Source organism: Corvus kubaryi, unplaced genomic scaffold (genome assembly GCF_017639235.1).
Source record: "Corvus kubaryi isolate FWS band 111438036 unplaced genomic scaffold, C.kubaryi_AGA036_p1.0 split3-73, whole genome shotgun sequence".
NCBI classification, from domain to species: Eukaryota; Metazoa; Chordata; class Aves; order Passeriformes; family Corvidae; genus Corvus; species Corvus kubaryi.
Window position 1 is genome coordinate 38,591,591 of NW_024582091.1, and position 23,512 is coordinate 38,615,102.

General features: G+C 37.7%; 1 protein-coding gene across 1 annotated transcript in view; it reads left to right on the forward strand.

Annotated features, from left to right (window-relative positions):
- Positions 1-23,512, forward strand: part of ESR1 (estrogen receptor 1) — a 163,186-nt gene that overhangs the window by 101,291 nt on the left and 38,383 nt on the right. The window contains 1 exon segment of the mRNA XM_042016491.1: positions 9,888-10,223. Coding sequence (XP_041872425.1) covers positions 9,888-10,223 — 336 coding nt within the window.

A 23,512-nucleotide genomic window follows, 5' to 3' on the forward strand; every position in this document is an offset into this window, starting at 1 on the left:
TTGTGTCTTAATCTCACTTTTATCTCTATCTCCACAGTTTGCTTATTATGATACAACTTTCAGATACAGTGGAAAACATCTTTCTTTCCCCTAAAAGTAATCTCAGGTTTTTCTTCTCCACTAAATTAGCTGAGGTTTCTCAATAAACTAAAAGTTCCCAACTTCTGACTTTTATCTGCCATTTAAGTGATACAAGTAATAATTGATATTAAATATTGACTTTCAGTAAATATTGGGAAAGGTATATAAAATCTTCATTAAATGTCTCTGGTTAATTCTAAACATAGAATATAGAGTAACATAGGATATAGAATATGGTTGCTGAGGTTTTCCTCACAGAAGGTCACTTAATGTAGCATGAAAAAGTTCATATGTATTATTTTTAGTAGAGTGGACACAAGCAAAACATGTTTTTGAGGCTTTAGGTAGAAAAAAATGCAGTGTTCAAGTGGCCCTTGAACTGTATCGTAGGAACATTTACTTATGAGTTCCTCTTATGAGTTCCTGTGGAAATTTTATTGATTTTTTTTTTTCTTCCCTGTTCTTGTGTCTTTTAAAGACTTCTTTCAGTACTGAAGAGTTATTTTCTTTCTCTCCTCTTGTGTTTGCAAGTGCTTCCTTCTGCATCTGCTACTGTGCTGCTTCAAGAGACAATTAGACTGTGAGACTCTCTGCTGATGCAGTTGCCATCTGAGGTGTAATTTACAGCTGTTATATCTTGTCCAAATGCTTCATTCTCTCTTTCTGAATAAACCCAAAGGACCTTAAAATTATATCTTATTATTTAGTCTGTGCTCCCCCGTTTGTACGTGAAGTGGACACATTAGATTCTTGTCATGTCCCTCTTATTTCTGTTCCTCCCTCTTATTTCTGTTCTGTAGCAGGGGAGAGTAGCCTTGTTTTTGTTTACAATCCACTGATGCCTTGAAGGTTGTTTCTAGTCTGGTTTGGAGAAGTGTACTTCAACTTACTTTCATATGATGGAGAGTCCCAGCTTCCAAGTGGAGTTGTTACAGCAGTTGCAACCTTGAAGCTCCAACCATATGTAAGGTGCAGGTGATCTCTGCTCCAATACAGACCTAGTTTTCCCTTTCTCCAGTGTTTTAAAGGTTTTCTGATGACTTGGCTCCAAAAACCCTGATTTTATGAAAGCAAAAGCACCTTGCTTTATTGCTTTTTATTAATTATTTTTATAGTGTGGTAAGTGAATGAGGTTTCTAGTTATTAGTGTGCTACATTCAATGTAGTGACAAGACAGATTTATCATTAAGTGCTGTGTGGGATCAGAGCAACAGGATGTTAGTGGAATTCATGGCTATGGCAAAAAATTGCCATAATGTTAAATGCCAGAATCTTAATGAAAAACCCATTATTTACCTGATATTTTGCCATGTTTAACCACCCTGACACCTACATAATTCTTTCAATTGTCGAATGCTGATGGCTTCCCAACATCAAATCATAGGAGATGTGGCCATTAAGGATTTGAGTGCTCATGTGCTAGGTCCAGATGGTGATTATGTATACGACACGGGGTTTGAACAGCCTGAAATCTCATGCTGTTGAGAGAAGATTCTGTGTACTTTGTTGTGGTAATGAAATTACAGTGTTACAGCACATTTGAAGCCTACATCCTTCAGTGTTACTCTCACAAAGTATCTGAGAACACTTCAGAAATTACTGCAGTACAGCCAAGGGGGTGAAACTCTGTGCTGGCTGTAACAGGGTGCTAAAACCACATGACATTTGACTGTAGAAACTTTCATTAACTCCTATAGATTGGAGTCTCCAGGCTCCAGTTTTTCTCTTACATTCTTATGAACTAGTTACCCAGGTCTAATCCAGTTTGGTTCACTGTGACAGTCTTGCTGAAGTTTAAGATACATTTTTACAGGGAAAATGAATAAACAAATTTTACGTCCTCTCAGAGCAGGACCTTGCTGATTTTTGTCTTTAAATGGAGGGAGCTGTGCCTCCTTGCTGAATTCTATATTTATTCATGTAAAGAGGCTAGACAGTTATTAAAATCATTTACCAAAGTAGAAGTAAATTGATGTCTGATTCAACCACTGGACAGGCTCAAGGCCTTCTACATTTTCATGTAATTATCTTTTAATGAAATATTTTATTTAAAAGAGAAATTAGTGAAAGAAGGAAAATGGATTGTGGATGTGGAATGAGTCAGGTTTGTTCAAGGAGAACCTCAATGATACCTATTAGACATACTGTTCTGTACTCAGCCAAATAACTGTGTAGGTGGGGCCTGATAAATGTATGAGGAAATGAACTTTTTAAAGTTGTAATTGTTGGGCTGAAATCATGTACTCATGTATATTTGAAGTAAAATTTTGTGAGTTTACAGCAGTTTTCTGGGAGAAAAGGTGGAAATGAAATCAGATTTTTAGTGAAATGTTTCTTTCTCCTCTTTGCAAACATACAAAGTAGATCACTGCCATTGAATTGTACCAAAATATAATATTCTTGTGTTCTGCCCCCAAAGTTAGAAAGAGAGACCATTGTTGCGAACATCTTTGCCAAAAATGCTTTATCTTGCTCTTCCACTTCATAAAATGATCTGTGCTAGAAGGAACTCTAGGATGTCTTTTGTTGAGCCACCTGCTCAAAGCAGGTTCAACGGTGAAATTTTACACGGTTAAGACCTTTTGCAGTCAGGTGGAAATGGGACAAAATGGGACAAGTTTTCTTATGCTTAATTATATGCTATAACTGGATATGTATAAAAAATAATACTGCAGAATTTTTTAATGTATAACTCTTGAACACTTATTTGAGATTGTAAAGCTGATTATAGTTGTATATTTGTTTACATTCACTTGGCCTTTTAATACTTTTTTCATTACTTGAGTAATTCCTAGAGTACTAGAGCTATAAGCAAGCTCAAGAGGGACTTTTTACAAGATAATTTAGTGGTAGGACAAGGGGTAATGGCTTCAAACTGGAAGAGGGTAGGTTTGGATGAGACCTTAGGAAGATATTCTTTACTCTTAAGGTGGTGGTGTGACACTGGAACAGGTTGCTCAGACACATTGCCCCATCCCTGGAAGTGCTCAAGGCCAGCTTGGATGGGGCTCTGAGCAACCTGGTCTAATGGAAGGTGTCTTTACCCATGGCAGGGAGGTTGGAACTAGATGATCTTTAAGATCCTCTCCAACCCAGACCATTTCATGATTCTATGATTGTATGATTCCAGTTCTTCTCTTGGTTTAGACACTTACAGTTCAGTTCTAACACTTAGTCCTGGTATCAGGCCAAACACCTTCAATACCCAATTAATTGAACTAATTTTTAAAATGCAGCAATTAAAATTTCTCATTGTCTTTGAGATTCATACCACTGGACTGATTGTCCTAAACCGACTTCCTTTCCCAAATCATGGTTGATGTAAAGGTAGAGAATGCTCCTGTAAAGGCTTTATTGTGATCCCTGAAATGTCTATAGGCTCATTGTAAATATTGTCTAGAAATGGGGTGGTTGCCATACTTAATGTAACCAAAACTTGGTATGATTTTATCAGGAGTGTCAGCACTGAAAAGGACTCATTTGAATGATGGATTAATTGAACTTCTCTTGTTTCACTTCTACGTGTCCTCAGATGCTCTTTAAAACATGCTATGACTGCAAAAGATTGAATACAATAATACGGATTAGGATGAATCATGCCTCACACCTTCATCTTTAATTAATAGATCATTGGTTCTCAAACTGTGCATTATGAATAGTCGAGACCCCAAATGACATTTGTTTGCCTGTTAACAGCTGTTTTTTTGTCACCATGTCTTTAAGAGTTTACATGGAAGACCAGTTTTATGATTTGCATTCTAGTTGGTAGGAGTTCTGGGGCACTGAGATGTCATGTGACATGGTCACAGAGCAAACTGGGAGCAGAGCCAGGACCTGAACCTGAGTATCTGAATCTAAACCCTGACTGTGACTACTCTCTCCCTCTGTCTCCAATAGAAGGAAGTCTTGATTATAGAGGAGTTTGGAAAAGGATAAGAGATATTTTTTGAAAAAAACCCCACTCACATAAATAGACATACAGCATTCATCCACTCAGGAGTAGAAAAGACTGTAACATCCAGGTGCACAGACCATTATTTATTTATAGTACTGAGTGTCTAGATATCCTTGTCAGAAATCAGGCTATTAAGCACTGTCACTTGGGGAGGTGTGTTTGAGATTAGACATTAAATTCTGATTAATCTTTTTAGAAGATTTCAGACAATGTTTCTCATTTAAAGTAATTGTCAACACACCTGGGTTTTCAGCACAATTTACATTTGTGTTTCATTTTCTGAAAGAGAAGTGAGAATTAAATAAGGGGCTGATTGTCTGAATCATATTCGAAAGAAGTATTTATTAGGCAATAGAATTTGAATTTCAAAAGTGGTGTTCCTTTTCCGTGACCAAATAATATATTTATGTAGAGAGAATCAAGCAGAAAAGTTCTCAAAATCTCAAAGGTTTTTAAAATCACTTTGGAAGGACTATTATGCTGAGATACATTATAATATTAGAACCTACATCACAGTCATAGCTTCAGCAATCTCCATCTGTTATAAATCAAGAATGAAATTATATTATTGAATGCTACTTACATATAGCAGCTACAGTGACCTTAAGTTTTAAAGGAAGCTGTAGGATTCTGTTTTATTTCCAATGAAGCTTTATAAAGCTACTGAATTCAGCAGAGGTGTGCCTAATGAGGCCTATCTGTAAAGTGAAGTTGCCATAAGAGGCCATTAAAAGACAGCTGCCTTGCTTGCCTCCACCCTTTGGACCCTAAACCCAGTTGTGCTTAGACACTCGGGTTTGTGTCCGTAAGGGAACTGTTGGCTTGTTCACACTGTTTTACTTCTGCAGTCCCTTACTTTTGTCAGTGGTAGCAGTGACACCGAAGTGAGCCTGGACTGAGCCCCAGAGGCCTTCTCCCAAGAGTTTAGTAAATCCTTCCCATACTTGGGCATTTGAAGAGAGGCTTTTGAATTTCTGGCCTCTTCAACCCCAACTTCAATTTCAGAAATGGAGGTTTATGTTGTAGGAAAATCTGGTTTCTTCTTTTGCGAACACTGGTGTAAAGGATTTGTGTGGCATCTCTGCCATGGCCTGTTCTGTGCATTCTCCCTTAACGCTCTGATCATCAGCCGGGCAATTGACACTCTGCGGCTCTGACAGACACCTTCTTATTTATAATATCTTTTATTTACCACATACATTTTGTCTTTTATTGTCAAGCAGGGTTTGTTTTACAAAACACTAGAGATTCTTTCTCTCTAAAATAGAAATTCTTTCTCTCTGTCAATTTTCAACAGGATGCCAATGATGTAGGTTGGTCTTGAAGAGCAACAACATTGTTTAGAAGAGAAGCTGTTTCCAAATACATTTGAAATACTCTTTTGACAAACTGACAAAATTATAGGCTGTTAATGCTACAAGGCTGTGCATGTATATAGAAGTGTCAAATATCTCTTATCTGGGGTCAGCTGACAAGGAGCAGAAGTGTGGACAAAGAGCCTCAGGGTCAAAGGTTGTTCCAGACTGGGAAGTTAGCTGGTAAACCATTTACCCATCACCATTTCCAAAACCAGTCACAGGTGTATCTTTTTGCTGCCCTTTTGAATTTAAAAAAAAAAAAAGAAGCCGTCTTCCTGCCATGATTTCCCTCCCCCTTCAAGTGTGGCTACAAACTGTTGATTGGCAAAATTTCTAGTTAAGAAAGAAATTGAAGAATATTATATAAAGCAGCTCATAGGGAATATATTTAACTAGAATAGAATTTGAGATTATACATATATCTTCAAATCTAAAATGCATTATTCTGTAGTTCACACACAGCCAAGCAAATTTGATTCTATTTGGTCTCCCCCTTTTCTTCCTCTAAATATTCTCGAGTATTTTATATGAAGGTATGAGGTGGAACTTTGTTATTAGCAGTAGGGAGGAAAAAAATGGCTGTTGTATGGCTGAGATTCAGTGCTCATTCAATCCATTTTTAACTTAGGAATTTTAGTTTTAACAATCTGAAATTTATTTTTTATTTTGTTTTAAAGACGTGGGAAAATACTAGTGAAGTATTTCATATGGTTAATATTTCTTTCACAATCATAGACTCATAGACTCTTGAGTTGGAAAGGACCTTAAAGATTATCTGGTTCCAACTCCCCTGCCATGGGAGCATCATATGCAATTTTATTGTCCAGATGCAATTGTATTGCTGATCAGGTTCTTATTATTTGATTCTATAATTACTTAGCAGTTTTGAAACCTGTCTCCATGTCTGAAAGTCTGACTGAATTTGCATATGAAGTTTTATAAAACTACCTTTGAAAATCTTGGCTCTTCCAATCATGGAAATTGTTTTAGAGCTCTTGCAAGATGCATAATACTTCAATTTTTGCTAGAATATTGTTTTTCATAACACTTGACAATTCAGGTCCCTTTATTGGCTGAACTGTTAAATCAAAATTGATGCATTCACATATTTAAAAACTCTTACAGGATCATTGCACTTTTGGCAATGAAATTGTAGCTCGATAGGGTTGCCTTTTTTGGAATTAGAGACTGTGCATCACTATTACCTCTATTTAACAGAGACAAAATTTGATTAAGTTGAAGGAGATTTGGGAGCACTTGACTTTTTCAGAGAGATCCTCACTCCTATTTAGTCCAAGAAAATGAGTAAGTATGTTGCTTGTTCATCTAGGGGTTAGGTAAAGAGTTAATAGTAAGTTCTATAAATCTCTGATGAATATGATACTTTTACAGATTCAGAGACCTTTTTGTCTGTTATCATAAAAGCTGGTGATGTAATGCAGAAGGAATGCATACTCTTACTGACTTTTTTTTCAGATTTAGTCTCCACAAAATCCAGCAGTAAAATTGCTACTGTTGGTTGGTTGGTTGATTTTTTTTAAAATCCCAAAATAAAAATACAAGAATAAATTTGTGGGGGGCATCCTCCTCCAAACTGGTTATGTGTAGCTTTGCTTAATGCACCACTTTTTTGTTCTAAGGTGAAGAAAAGCCAGTGGTATACTTTCAGATGAATTAAAAATAAAACTATTGTTCTTATTTAGCATCTGGTTTATTTGTAAACAGCTAAATATGCTTACATTTGCCACCTTTCCTCTGTTATGTAAAATCCTCATCACATTCTAGATTTACTTAACCAGGCAGGCCTGGACTAAATAAAAAGCAAAGCCAAAAAAACTCTGATCTTCCAGTAATCTATGTGATGGAGACTTAATGCTGATGTTGCCCTACTTATATTTATTAACCTTTAATTGATTCTGTTCTCTATCACATTTGGCCTACAGCTTTCTAACTATACCACCTTCTACTTGATTCACACTGTCAATTTTGTTTCTGCATGGTGTGAAAGGGAACCTCTTCTTGTCTGTCCTGAACCTTGCATGGGGTATTTTCATTTGAAACCTTCTTGTATGAGAAGAGAAGCTTTAGTGTTTTGTACCTTATTCATCTTTTTGCTATTCCTGATTTTGTAGTCTTGTATCTGGCTTGCAGGCCAAGCAGATATAGTCAGTTTAGATATCTCTTATACCAAAGTTGTTTCACATTTCAAATCATCTTATCTGTTTTTCTCTTATCCCTTTTTTGTATATTTTTATATCTCTTTTTAATTTGGGAGGAACAGACCTGCATGCAGTGTTCACTGTAGTGTGCCTCACGATAATAAACTCTGTGATTTATGAAGTTGTTCTGTCCTCCCTTCCTTTCCAAGTAATTTCTAGCCTTCTATTTACTTGCTAAACTTATCTGATGTTTTTATAGTATTTTTCTAGCCCCAACTTCTTGTTTATGAATTATGTCAGCCCATCTATTTATGAGTATGTTGAACACCACAGACCACAAGGATGCTTTCTCTTTGAAAGAAAATTTCTAGATGAGCAGCCATAAAATTTTGAATGTGAGAAAGTTAACAAATGCTTTAGTTTCTGTGAACCATGAGGGCTCGTTCATGTGATTATATCTACATGTTTCACAGGGCAAGTTTAATTCAGAAACATTACATTGATACAAAGCATACAACAAAAATCTCTGTTACAGATGGAGCATGCCTGCTACTGAGTATTGCAAGGACGTTACCAGTGAGAGTATCTTCACGATGACGTTTTGCCAGAATAAGTCCTGTGTTTTTCTGAAGAGCAAGAATCTCCCATCCTCTCCTTAAAAGAAACTCTTTAGTGGTAGGAAAGATTGGTATTGCTGACTGAAAAATGGGAACAGCAATGCACTTGAGAGTTTTGGCTTAGAAGTAGTTTAGGGAATGGGAAAATGTAGATAGGTTAAGTAATAGGAGTGATGAAAGTTTTATTGAACTCCCTTTATCTGAATAGATTAATGGAATAGAATCACAAAGCCTACTACATTTTGAATGAATTGGACATAAAATGCCTAATATCCAAATACTAATTCAGTGGAAATCTCACCATAGTTGAAGAAAGAGGAAAAGAGATCTAAAGATTGTCCCTGTTTCTTTGAGGCTAGAAAGGACACCTGCTGATGGATCCAAGATCTAAATGAAGGCATGCTGTATGTGAGATGGAAACACTGCCAACAAAGACTGGGATTCTAAAGGTTTAAAATTTTGTAGTGTGAAGAGATCTGAGCAAAGGTTGTTTTTCCCTTTCCCCAACCATTAGAAAGACCTGTATTGATTGCTTGCAAATGTTTTTGGTTTGGTTTGGTTTTATTTTAAATGTTTTCCCTATTGCTTGAATGGTTTGCATCTTTATTCTCTGTAGATATTTCTTTTGCTTTTCAAACTGCGATTAGTGCTGCTTTTTCATGTTGCATGAGAACTCCAGAATAAACCGCATCATAGCTGCCCTCTCCTCATAGCTCAATTCCTTGTGTGCTTTCCTTATTACTTCGTTGTCCTCCCTTGCCTCCACTTGATGATGGATTTAAGTTTTTGACTCAGTCTCAGAATGCCTGTAACTCCTCCACTTAGAGCCAGACTTAACCTTCCCTCTATGGTTGGAGTCCACGTGGGCTTTATTGCCATATTTTTCTTGTAACCTTTCCCCAAAGGAAGGTTTTGTTCCACTGTAGAGGTCTTACGTTGTTTGAATTGGTATGGCTGACTTGATAATATCCCAAGGTTCAGGGTCAGACAGTGCAAAGCACACTGCAGAAATGTGCAGTAATAACAATTTTCTGTTTCTGTTGTGGTTATTTCAGCCTTTTGGCAGTGGGTCTCCCATATTAGAATCTGAGGTTGCAATTATGTCTCCTTTTTGTACTTACGTTTATCTACTTAAATGGCATTCTTTATTGCTGTATAAGCTCATCTTATAATGGGAACTTTCTTAAGTGGTTTTTATATAATTATGAAGATTACTGGCTCAGTAATAGGGTGATGTTTAATTGAAATAATTGGTGACCTTAAGCAAAATATTCTAAGTAGTTTTGAGAGCTACTTCTGTGATCCATCTGACCCAGCAACATCATTAATTTATTGATGATCATTTATAGAATAAGGGTCTGTTAGAGGTTGGGAGATACTTTGAAGTTTTGAGCTGTAAAGAAATACTTATTTATTCCCAATGACTTCCTTTTGTGGGGCTAAGGCAGCTGTACAGTGTCAGTAGTCTAGAGTTCTGTGTGAGCCCAACTGATCTGAATTTTAGGAAGGAGTGCACTATTCCTGACACTGTACTTTTAAAAATAATTTTTCTGTCCAATTACTGGTGTAAGATTCCCTATATAGGAAGAAGTCTTCAGAAAATAAATCGAGTCAATGCTGCCTGCGTCTGTCAAAAGCATCTGCTGTTGCTTAAGCCAAGTGTATGTAATACTTAAGTTCAAGGAAAGGAGTTCATTATATTCTTGTGTGTCTCTAGGAATTCGGAAAGACCGCAGAGGTGGGCGAGTGATGAAACAAAAACGCCAAAGAGAGGAGCAGGATTCCAGGAATGGGGAGGCTTCTTCAACAGAGCTGCGAGCTCCCACCCTTTGGACAAGTCCAGTGGTGGTTAAACATAACAAGAAGAACAGCCCAGCCCTGTCCCTGACGGCAGAACAGATGGTCAGTGCCTTGCTGGAAGCGGAGCCACCCCTAGTTTATTCTGAATATGACCCAAACAGACCATTCAACGAAGCCTCTATGATGACCCTGTTGACCAACCTTGCAGACAGAGAATTAGTGCACATGATCAACTGGGCAAAGAGAGTTCCAGGTAAGGAAAAAAAAGCCCTAGTCAACTATAAAACCTGTAGAACACAAACCAAAAAGAAACCCCCACATACTGATTTTCTGACTACCTATTCTTATTTAATTGAAATTGGTCATTTAAGTATAAATACATTAACAAAACTTACAACATTAATCAAATTTTATGTTATATTTGTCAATAAAATACTACAGTGCAATGTAAATGATTTTTGAGGAAAGATTTAGTTAAGAAAAGGTATTTTCCCCACTCTGTAGAATGTTGGGCAGTTTTTTTTTGATAAACTTTTTTTTTCCAGACAAAACTCAGCAAAATTAAAGGTTAAAAGAGATTATTAGTCAAATCTAGTCAATTTGATCTAATCAAATTATGTTAACTATTTTAATCCTTTTAGTAAAGGGTTACTCTTATACATGTAATGTAAGTGATAAATTCAGCATCACTAGTAAGCCCGTAAGTATTATTATGATTTATTTAATTGCCGGGTTCTATTTTTGACTGTGAATTAAAGATCTTTCATGAATTTTGGATTTGAAAAAAAAAAAGTCCAGAATAAAACTTCTAGTATGATTTTTTTTCATAATAGAACTAGATTTTTTTATCTTTATCATTTTGGTACACCATGATTCTGTCTTTTTCCAAAAGGAATTTTTTATTGACTGTATGTTACATATCATTCATGTAGTTCAATTAATCAATATAAATTAAATGAGAGAGTAGTTTTGTAGTTAAAGTTCATCACCTTTCAAAGTGTCAGTCTACACAAATACTCTTCATAAATTAAGATTTTAAAATTTATAAGACATTTATTGCACATGTTGTAGTTTTAGCTTGGTAAAAATACTGGCATACATGGTAATTTATACTTCATAATTCACTGGGATTCTGATCTTTTAAGTTTTTACTGTAGCCATTTATTTAATTAAAATTATGCAGCTACTTTAGGAAGGGATGCTAGAGACAACTAACACAGCTCTCACCCGCATTACCTCAAAAGAATTACACCCAGGTTATGCCATTTTTATGTTTTCCTTCATTTAAACTTGGCAAGAGTGTTCCTGGTAAATCAATAACCGTGTCTTTTCCAGTCCTTAAGGGCTCCCTTTCAACCACTTTTCATATGTCACTTTGTGGGCTCCAGCTATGACCAATGAGAACCTGTGTGTGTTTAATTTCTCATCGTATCTTATAAGAAATCACTTGAGAATTTTATTCTTGACAAAGTCACGGTGGTTGAGGCCTGATCTACAGTCTGTTCAAGTCACGGGCAGGTTCTGCTGTTAATTTAGGTATTTTTTGCATCATGCCTTTACAAAAATGCTTTTGAAAAATGAACCTATGTGCGTAGTGTTAAAGCTATTCACTATCAAAACAGACAAATTCAAATTACCTTTCTACTGATTTTTAGAGATATACTTAGTCTGTTAAAATAAATTAATTTACATTCAACATGAATATACCACAATCTAAATTCATTATGTTGTCCAACTGGAAATATTTGGTTTCCATGACTTTTGATTTTGAGAGTATAATTAATGGAAATGTGTTTAAAAATGAAGTAACATTGTCAGAGAACCCAGATCTTGTTTTTATTCAGAAATCTCTCTAGAACTGCTTGTCACAAGATGATTACAACTGGCAATGATCAAAAAACTGCCTGGTTTACCCAATATATACTTCAAATTTAAAGAAAGCCTCTAACACCAGAAAATCAAAGGTATGAGGTTATTAACTATTTATGTATATCCAATGTATTATACATTTCATTTACATTGTAAAAATAGCTCCTAAGGAGTAGCCAAGGCTTATGACTCCATGTATATGCATTAATAAGTACTCCAGCAGGTGAGGTTTTATGTAGAACTGTCGAACTTTGGCTAGAATTAAAAACCAAAAATCCTTTCCCAGTCATAGTTTGATCTACTAGTGACTGTACAAACAATTATACCAAAGGAAAGTCCTAAAGCAGGAGAGAGAGAATAAAAGGAGTTTGGGGATTCTGAAAGTCCTAGATGCCTAGTTGGTTCTTGGTACTGTGGCCTGGAGAACAGTATACATGGACAAAAGCAGAAATTAAAGTTGATTTAAAAGAATTCAGGCCCAATTGTTTACCTACCTCAAGAATTTGGATCTAGGTGCTTAAACATATATATCTTTTTAATCTCTCATTTGGTCCCTAGAAAAAGTTGGGCGTACCTAGTTGCTGATATAAAATATTAGAAGTACTGATCACCTTTCAAAGATTGGGTCTCTGCTTGCCAAAGTTTCCTTCTACTAGAATATATTGGGAATACATGTACATTAATGGAAATGTGTCTGACAATATAAATTGTATTTTACCTCTGCAGTACGTTGCCATTGAATACTCCATTACTACCAGGAATTATATAATACTGCTTAATCAGAGAGGATTTTTGTATACTTTATGCATAAACAGAGGAACTGAATAATTTTCCTCTGTTAAATGAAGTATTTGGTGCAACAGCATTGTGGAAATTCACTCAGTTATTTTTTCAGCTAATTTACTAAGGTTTCAAGCTTCAGAATTAAGGGTAAAAATATATTTTTTTTTCTAAAAAGTGAGTGTGCTTTTTAGCAATAGAAAAAAAGCAGTTGCAGGAAACAGCTTCTCCTACGCACACTTCTCAAGCCTTGGAAACATTATGCGACTTAATTTACCTACATGCAGGATGTAGAAAAGCAAGGAAAAAAGTCTGTATGAGTGGATCAGTTGAAATCATATTTCATAGTGAATCACAGAATCACAGGATATGCCATGTTTGAAGGGACCCACAAGCACCATTGAGTCCAACTTCTGGCCCTGCACAGAAACATCCCTGAGTCACACCACCTGCCTGAGAGCATTGTCCAAATGCTTCCTGAACTCTGTCAGGCTTGGTGCTGTGACCACTTCCCTGGGGAGCCTGTTCCAGTGCCCAACCACCCTCTGAGTGAAGAGCCTTTTCCTGATACCCAGCCTAAACCTCCTCTGACACTTCAGGCTATTCCCTTGGGTCCTGTCACTGGTCACCACAGAGGAGAGATCAGTGCCTGACCCTCCTCTTCCCCTCATGAGGAAGCTGCAGACTGTGATGAGGTCTCCCCTCAGTCTCCTCCTCTCCAGGCTGAACAGACCAAGTGACCTCAGCTACTCCTCATACGGCTTCCCCTTCAGGCCCTTCACCATCTTCATGGCCCTCATTTACATGCTCTCTAATAGATTCATGTCTTTTTTATATTGTGGCCCCCAAAACTGCTCCCAGCACTCGAGGTGAGGCTGTCCCAGTGCAGAGCAGAGTGGGACAATCCCCTCCCTTGCCCAGCTGGCGATGCTGTGCCTGATGTTCCCCAGGACACGCTTGGCCCTCCTGGCTGCCAGGGCGCTGCTGGCTCATGTTCAGCTTGGCAGGACCCCCAGGTCCCTTTCCATGGCACTGCTTTCCAGCCTCTCATTCCCCAGTCTGTCCGTACATCCAGGGTTGCCCCATCCCAGGTGCAGGATCCAGCCCTTTCCCTTGTTGAACTTGTTAAGGCTGGTGATTGCCCAGCCCTCTAACTTGTTTAGGTCTCTCTGCAGGGCCTCCCTGCCATTAAGGGAGTCAACAGCTCCTCCCAGTTTTGTATCATCTGGGAGCTTACTCAGTATCCTTTCCAACCCTGCATCCAAGTAATTTATGAAGATCTTGAAGAGCACAGAGAAGAAGATGAAGCCCTGTGGAACCCCACTAGTGACAGGTCACCAGCCATATGTCACCCCATTTGCTATAACCCTTTGGGCCCAACCCATGAGCCAGGTGCTCACCCATCGCATGATGTTATGAAATAATTGAATCAATTCCTTTGTACAATCCCTGAAAACACACACATACACTTTAGCCTATACCCCACCCCACAATTTACTTGGTTAGTGAAGCCTGAATACTTTTTTGGAAGAACATCCTCATATATTTATTTTTGCATGTTGATCAATGAAATGACCTTTTAGTGATGAAAGTAATTACTCATCTTTGAACTAAAGTATGAAAACAGATTTCTGCTGGATATTTTGTCCAGAAGGATACTGTGGGAGAGTATCAAAAGCTTTACTGAAATCCAAACGACTACATTATTTGAGGAAGGAAGAAATTGATATCCACAGAGCAGAAAAGCAATGAAGATACAGCTTACAAAAATGTGTAAAGACTTTCAGGGACATTTTTGGAGTTTTTTTGCTGTGTAGGCTTTAAAGAATACTTTTTGGTCAGCCAGCATTTCTGATGATAGAAATAGGTGGGCATGGAAGAAGAAACAGCTAAGTAGATGTACTGGATACGAGTCAAACTATTCCACAGTACGGAGCAGTAAAATGTAATTTGTGATGGACTGTGTAGAATCATGTAGGCAGAGATCTGTTATAAAGACATGCTGAGGACAATCTTCAAAATTAGATGAGTATCTTTGCAGACATGTGTTGTAACCACTGGACTCTGCCTAGCAGGCTGCAGCTCCCTGTGAGCACAGCGGGGTTTCCTAGGGCCGTGCGATTTGTCGCATCCCAGAGTCCAGTTTGGACAGCCCCACAATCTGGCTCTGGCAGCCAGCAGTGTTACAATGCAGTGGTGATGAAGAAGGGTCTCTCATGAGGGTTTGAGATGGCTTTAATCACATCTTGCTCCCGTGCTGTTCAGAGGTAGAGAGACCTCTTGGTCTGGGTGCGGGGTGGTTTTGTCAGGGGCCCAGGGGCGGTCCCTGGGTGGGGTTGGGGTACAGGAGCAAATAGGGAGAAACTGAGGGAGTAGCCAAGGCTAGGGCATAGGAAAAGCAATGGATTAACAGATCCCCACAGATAATGCCCTGACTGGGAAGGTAAGAACTGGTCTCGAACTTTATTGCCACTAATTCAGCATTAGTTCAAACTTGCTTAAACTGGCTCTGCAAATTTGGTGATGTTAACCAGATTCTGGGGAAAGAAGAGCTTTTGGCAGCTTCTTATGCATAACCTCAAAAAATCTCTTCAATACTTAAATATAACATGATTTTTATCTGAGGTCAGAACCAGGTTCCTCCATGACAGTGCAATTCATAATATGCCAAGTATGGAAAAGCTTGTTTTAACTTTTTTTTTTTGAAACCTTGGCCACTAATGCAAGTGGGTTTGCTGGATTAAATGAACAAAAACCGTGTACAGTGTCCTATGACATAAACAAAAAATTCAGGATGCCTAACTTTTTACATGGCCTGATGGGGATTTAGGCTTCAGTCCTCCCAGGTGGCCTCTGTAAGACACTGATAGTGCCTTTTGATCACCCCAGCCAGCTGGAATAGCTGACAGCTGCACATGAGGTGGATGCCAACAGATTGTGGTGGGGCAGACTTTACATGTAAATTGAGCCTTTTACCATTTAATTGGGACAAATTACAAAAAATCACATGTAGGCAAGGTATCAGCGTAGATGAATGTTCATTTTTGAATCACATATTCCTGAAAGATATGCCTTCTTATGTTCTTGACTTGCATAACATTTCAGGGGATACAGTATCACCTTCAAAATGGCCTTTGATAAAATGAGCAAAATCATTACTCTGCTTTTCTACAGAAATGCTGTTATGTCAAAGGAATTAACTTACTGTATTTCATTGTTCACTCACTGTGTGTATAGTTTAATGTCATATATGGAGTACTGTATTTTCAAAATGAGGCTGGCATTTTCAGTGTAATCAACTACACATTTTTGGTGCAGAACCTCTTGAGGTGGTAACAGACTTTGCGAGCTTATGCAGTGAGCTCATGGTGAAGAGTGTAGCTTTAAGGAAATTTTGTTGCAAGGGAGAAATCTTTGGCAGTGCTGCTACAATTTCGTATAACTATTTACTACGAGTACAGTGGCTGTACAATTTAATAGCCCTAAAATGGTACACTGGGCATACCGGCTTTGAAGTTTTGAGATGATTCACGGTGCTGTACTTATTTTATGGCTTCATGAACCGAGGAGATAAACATTTTGGCACTGAGGGTTTTTTTTGTTTTTTCTTTCTTTATTTCAAAGCCACAGAGGTTGCTGTTTTATTAAGGTACTGTTTTCCTATTTGACCTTCTAAACGGCTTTGTTTGTTAAATTAGGAACAGTGTGCAAAGAGGCCAATAGCCACAATTTTATATTGCACTTTAGTGGCACCAAACCTTGAAAAAAAATTAAGTCTGCTTTCAGTGGAAGGAATCTTAGACGAGAGTGGTATGTGTTTATAACCCTTTAGGTTTAGGAAAGTTTATAGAGCTTCTAAGGGCAGTGATCCTCCTGCCAGTAATTTACACTTATTTAAAGAAGGAATGGCTTTCAATTCCTGTAATAATTTTTAATAACTCTTTTAAAATAGCTGTTTTATCATCTCTTCTCCTTTGCCTAACAGCCTTGATGTGGAGATTTCTAAAATGTTAAAAAACTCACCCCTTTGCTTATCTCCTTAATTTGTTGAAATGATACTCTCTGCTCCCCTGCTTCTTAGGGGAAGAAAATCTGTAAGCAAAAGAGAAATTAAAATAGGCATCTGGATCTTGCTTTATCGCTGCTTTTTGCTAATTTAATTTCTGTGAAGTTTCAATTAATTACCATGAATGTAAGAGAACGTATCAAACCTTACAGTGGAATAAAGTAAACACAATTTGAATTCGAACATCAGACTGAGATGTATCATTCAATGGAATGCTTATAAGGGGCAGCAAAATTAAAATCATTGAATATGAAATTAAAGCTTTCCATCCCTGTGTTTTCTTAGTCGGGGAAGCATCTTCAGTTTTTCTTGTCTATATTTGCAAAACCAAAAAAGCACTCCTTTCCATCTTCCTGCTCCTCCTCCAGGTTCTGGGTGCTGTATAAGAAAATGCCTCTCTTACAAGTAACTTTTAAAATTGTCTCGAGAATTGTCTTGTAGTGCTTTTAGGAAAAGGATGAGGTATATTTCCTCCTGTACAGTGCTTCTAATATGAGAAAAAGATGAGACAATGTCACACAGGGGTCTGCTGCTGAGAGACAGGGTGGAGGTGCTGATTCTAAAGGACAGGGAGATGTTATATGCACCAGGAGCTTGTGTCAGACAGGAAAAAGCCAAAGCTGAGAAGGAACAATTCAGTAGAAGTGCTTGTAAAGGAACTTAAACAATACAGAACAAAACAAAAATACAGGTAGAGATTTCACTAGCTGAAGACTGGAAGAAAATTATAACAGAAGAAAGAAGTATCAAGGTCTGAATTACAAGTCTGATACTGGAAATTTAAGAGGTACCCTAATGCAAGGATTTTCAAACTCTAGGGAGGCCCTAGAGTTAGGGATATAGAAGGGGAGAGAAATACATCAGGACAAGGTGACCAGCAACAAGGAGCCTCCAACTGTGACAAGAAAGAACACAGGCAAGAGGACCAGAGGAAAAAAATGCTGTGAATCAGTCACATGAGCCAACCGTAAATTCAACAGCTCAATACTGGGCTTCTTACTTATTGCTGGGGCTCCTGCTGAAAGCAGTGATTTGTTCAGGGGCTCTTCCAAGTGGAAGGGTCTGGTTGTTGCCTGCTCCTGTGGCCAAAGGAAGAGCCTTGGGATGTGATTTACTCACTGTTCTTTCCCATTTCATCTTCCAAGCCATAGTGTTTGAGCTTTATGTCCCACTCTTTCCCCTGGAGTTTCCTGGCAGTAGACATTACAAGAATGTGTTCAAACTGCATCATTGTATTTGCATAAAATTTCAATCAAGGGAAGCAGAGTTAGGAAAGGAAAAGTAGTTAGAGAAACACTTAGAATATTTCTTTATAAAATCTTTGAGTGAGCTCAGAAATAAATCCTTCAGAGTTTTCTAATACTTATCTTGCAACATTTCATATATTTTTGTTCATTCTTAGCAGTTTTTTTGCAAACTCCTAAAGCTAATTCTGTAGCTTTCCAGATTTTATTTTGTTGTCCAGAAGAAGAGAGATTCTGAAGAGTACATCAGCTGGTTATGCTGTTATGCAAGTATATAACCAAGAGAATTTTTTTAAGACTGCTATTCCACATGTTATAGAGTCATAGTTCCATCTGTACGCAGTGGTTTTAAAATCAAGACCCAGAGTGCTGTTGCAAGGCCCTATTCAGGCCTTTTCAGAGTAAGAAATATTTGAATTTCAAAGCTTTGAATTTTGGGGCTTCCCAACAAGCTGTCTCAAAAAAATATTTTTAGTAACCAAAATTTACCTGACTATGAGTAATCTTTTTTACTTGTTTGACATATATTGACAGATGAAAAATGACACCAAACAGGTAAGAAGGAGCTAACATTCTTTTAACAAGAACTGCTTATATGTTGGAGTTCATTGGGCATTCAATAACATACAAATTCACTTGATAGTAAGTGTCTGAAGATGAAATTCTGTTCGTCTTGGCAAATGAAAAGGCAAAAATGAGCATCCAGAGTAATAATCTTTATGTATTTTTAGCCAAAACTTTAGGAAATTAAATATTTAAACTGTAATATTTTATTTGAAAAGATATGATCCTTTTAAAAAAACATTTCCTGCTATTTTTCTTTAGCTGATAAGTAATTTACACTCTTGGATGAACATATCTGTTTTAGCGTCTTCAGCTATGCTGAACCCTGGAGCTTTCCAAGAAACGCTCATTAATTTCTACTCTAAGTAAACAGTAAGTAATGATCCCTCCTGATTTATTTATTTCTGAAAATAATTTACAAAAAGAATATGCGATTGTTGGAAAGCACTGATGCGATATGTATGTGCATGTGCACATATCCATTGTTTCTTGTTCTCATAATTCACACAAATTGGCCCTTTTTGCTTGATGTTTAGTAACTTCAGCCTAATTCTTTTAGGTTCTCTCCAGTGCTACATCTCTGAGTACAATCAGCTGTAATTCCAGTTTAGAGGTTATTTTAATATAATGTGTATTAGTTTTCTGTTCAAGTGAGTCACTCACTAAAACGTCACGTTAGATATATAGGAGTTTTTAAGTTACATAGAAATAATTAGGAAAGATTTATTGCAGATGACTTCTGGATGGGCTCTTACCCCATTTGTATTGCTGCAGTGGTGCATTATAGGACACATCTGTTATGCAGCTCATTTGTTTTCTTTGATTATCTCTCCAGGAAATGAACTGTGCATGTAAAGAGTATGTTGTTTTGTCTGCATGCTAGTTACAGACTGCTGTGAATTTGAACTGGTGAAAGAAAGTTAAAGAATATCCCACAGTGGAATGGGAGATGAGAAATCTGCATTTGCCTTGTTCCTCCAGGAGTTTGTGCTCAGCTATGAGCGTCCAAAAGGAACTATTGCCTTCCCTTCCATATGTAAAGTTCTGTTCCTTGTAAGAAATGTCACTGTCTGCCACAGTCCTGGAGCAGGGAGATAGAGATGAAATATTTATCACTTTGCTTGCACTCTGGGTCTAGACCTAAAGCTTCTTAAGCCTCTTGAGGAGTCCTGGAAACAGAAGGGAGGAATCAAGATCCTGACTTTGATTCAGTGTCCGGTTCCCTTTGCCCACCAGAGAGGGGCACTGCTCAGGCTGTCAGAGGCACCCAGTGGTTTTCACAGGTATCTGGTACTCCTTGCGAGCAGACTGATCTCAGAAAAAGAAAATGCATGCCATCAGAATTTTCAGTGATTTTTCTCTCTGCAGCTTGAGGATTTTGGTTTGGAACCAAATCCAATAGGACGTCTTAAGACCCAGAATCAAGTTTAATATACAAAGGGAATAGTACCATTCAAAATTGCTTATAGGCTAAATGTGTTGTGTTCCCTGTGAAATTATATTCTGGAGTGTTTAGATTGATTTGGAAAACCAAAATTCAAGAAATTTAATTTTACTTCGATTCACAAAGATATGGAAAGTGATAGAGTAGGCTAATTAAAATGTTCCTAGAGAATATTAAGTCTTATCAATAGTCTAATGAAGCATCTTCTGCAACAGCTGCTGTCCCTCAGAAAACATGGCTGCAAAGAGAGAAGTGGCTATACAGGCTGCTGGCACGAGAGCCAGATGTTTGCTAAAACCCTGGACAGTCTCTAACTGGGTGTGTTCGTTGTATTAAAAACAATGACTGGAATAGCACTAAAATTGCAATATTGCCGTATAATATCAACTATTACATTAGTATTGCATGTCTGACCTATTTCAGAAATCTCCTTTGATTGCTACAAAGGCATTATTTCTTATGAATATCACACATATTTTTAGACATACTTTGTGAGATGGTAATTTCACAAGTATTTATTCCAGTTGCAGTGCTGGCTAGAACAGTTCCTACCTTTCTACTTCTCCCTGTCTTGGGGTGGCTGTGCAAGTACAGGGATTTATCTGGGTTAAAAATGAATCTTTTGGGTGTGTGTTTTGTGTTGCCAATAACTTGTGTGAGTTCGCCAGTCCAGTTCATGGCAAAATAGTTGAGACAATTGTAATGTGGGAGTGACAGTATAACAGAAATGAATAGGCAAGTATTGATGTGATAGTGCTGGAAAGAAATATTAATGTATCTATACTGCCAGTAGTAGCATACAGCTCTAGAGCAAGCCTTCTTCTAATTTAATTTCTCTTTATTTTTACACAGAGAGGGCTTTTCCAGTCTCTCCTGTACAAAGGGCAAGAATCTTCTAGTTCCTGGCACCTTTTACAGTCTTTATCCTGTTTGCATACATGGATGTTCAGCTCCTACTTTGCATGTTCCTGCTTAGTCTGCAACATATTCTGTAATGGTATGCCATAGCTGTGAGGGCTTGGAGGCTTATGGTTAAGAAGGTAGTACCCCCTAACTCAAGATGCATCCTTGTTCACAGAGGGTCTTTTGTTGGCTTCCATCCCTGGGGTACAAGATGCTTTACTTCCCAGGAGGCAAAGACTGCCTGGCTGGTTGCCAGTTCTAGTGCATATTTTTGAAAGTTGTTCTTCTGTCTTTCTCTTCCAGGAAGGCAGTAAATTCTTCTGGAAGTTCTTTGGGCCAAGTTTGCACTGTACAGCTAGTAAATAGTGACCAGAAGTGACAGAAGCATGTGGCAGCCTTTTGGAATCAGCAGTTGACTCTTAGTCTTCTGCAGGGTGGGATTTTGCAATGTCTGTGGAAAAGGAAAGCTCTAGTATACGTTACTTGGTGATGATGGGATTAAACCCTTGTATTAATTGGTTAACATCTCACACTTTTTAAAACCAGTATACACAGAGTGGTTCTCAGCTGACACAGAAGAGCTGCCCATGAAAATCCAGCACAATTGTCAACTCATGACTTCATTTTTTTCCCCACTTGGTATTCATATAAACACAGTTATGAAGGATCATTGGCTCCAATATGAATACCAAATGAACCTTTTTTTTCCCCCAGGTAAACGTGCAGGGTTATGTTCCTTTATACTTTCGAGAAGAATGTTGCTTTACCACAGGAAAACACTGACTCTGCCAATGCCCCCTTGTGTCAGTTATGGAGAACTCTATTACAGTGTGCCACAGTGAATCCATTCCTAAACTGGTGTCTCAGGATTTTATCGGCTGCATGGAAAAGATATGAAGCACACAAAATATCCCTGTTGTGAAACACCCCCTTCCCCCTCCCCCAGTCTCAATTTGAAAATTCTTAGCCTACAGGCATAAATATGAATTAAATATTCTTTTCTTTTATACTGCTCATTATGCTCCTGTTTTATGCCTTGACAGTATGCCTCTCTTCGCAAAAAAGAGTGGCTTATATTTTGCAGAATTTTTTACATGCTACTTTTTTGTAAGGTTTTTTTGTTCTGTTTTTTGTTTGTTTTCCTCTTGTTCTCTTAGTTTGGTTGTTTTTTTGGCTTTTTTAGTTGTTTTTGTTGGTTGTTTTTTTGTTTTTTTTTTAAGGGGACACTTCTAATCAAGTGTTCAAACAGACACACATTCGAATATTTGAATGAGACAGTGCCAAGCAACGCAAACACATTTCCTTTACTGCCTTGTTTCTGCAGCCAGTGCAGCCAGAGTGCTCATTTCTTTATACTCCAGATGAGCTTTTCTGTACCTTATTTGTCAGTAATAGGGCTTCTGAGAGGTTTTGGTGAAAGTCCATCACTGCAGTCTGATGAATCCAGATCTGCCTTTCTTCAGCTGACAGTGAATAACTGTTACCAGCTTTCCATGTCTTATTTTATTTACAAATAATGTGAAGTAACTTGTAAGTGCTAATTTCATGTAGATGGAAGACTGAAATTATTCACTATTGGGATGTCAGAATTAGTTCAGTATAATGTTGATGAGCTGTTTTCCCCCTTGGTGCCAGCCTCTTGAACCCTCAGAGTCTCTTGGCTTCCAAGTCTCCGAGCAGCTTCTTGATGTTTAATTGGGGTAGGACTATATTTAAATGTGTTTGTAGATGCTTTATTTTACACTCAGAATTACCTTTTTTTCTTGTGTATTTGTAAGACAATAATATTAAGATTTTTTCCTCTTTTTGTTTGAATTTCCAAGTTCACCCCTCTTTCTCAGTTCATATTTTGATTTTCTACCTGTGCAAAAATGCAGCCTGAAAATGCTTAAAATTTAGGTTGATTCCAGACTTAGCACAAACAGTTAGGAGGTGACTCACTTCTCTGAGTATCTCTGAAATTCATGTTCTTTTTGTTCTGATTAAGTTAAATTATTTTCTGTTATCTTCATATTTTGCTGCCTCATTGCTTTCTTGGTCTGTCAGATCATTAATAAACATATTTAGGATAATGAAAGTTAGAATGCTGTGTCATCTTGACAAGTATTTACCGCACTGCTGCTTCATATTTTCTGTCTCTTGTTCAGTTGTTTTTAAGTTTGTCTTTTACCATCATAGTGCAACATCAGTTTTGTGTGACCTGTCTTGGTTGTGTCCATATTGCAGTTACTGCGTGACTTAGTCTCATTCTGGTAACTCTCCTCATGGTACCAGTGTAGCCATGGGAGCATATAAACAGAGATGACCTGCAGAAGTATATAACAGGAACCCATAACCTTCTGGATATCATCAAAAGCAGGCAACACCATTTGGGTAACAATCAGGTGATACTTGCTGCCTCAGAGCTCCTTCACCAAAAACAGTTCTTCTGCCTCTCAGGATAGGAGCCTTCAGCCTGAAAAAGTGTTCTTTATATGATTCAAACTGTGCTTCGAGGATCAGTGTGGTGATGCTTTTGACAAAACCGTCTCCCAGACTATGTCTGAGCTGTATGAAGTGGCTCCATTTCCTGATACGTTTTTATTCTCATCTGTAAGCAGTCTGTCAAACTTGCATTTCATATACAAGTGAATAAAAAAGAAAAACAAAATAAATAAAAATGTGTCTGAAAT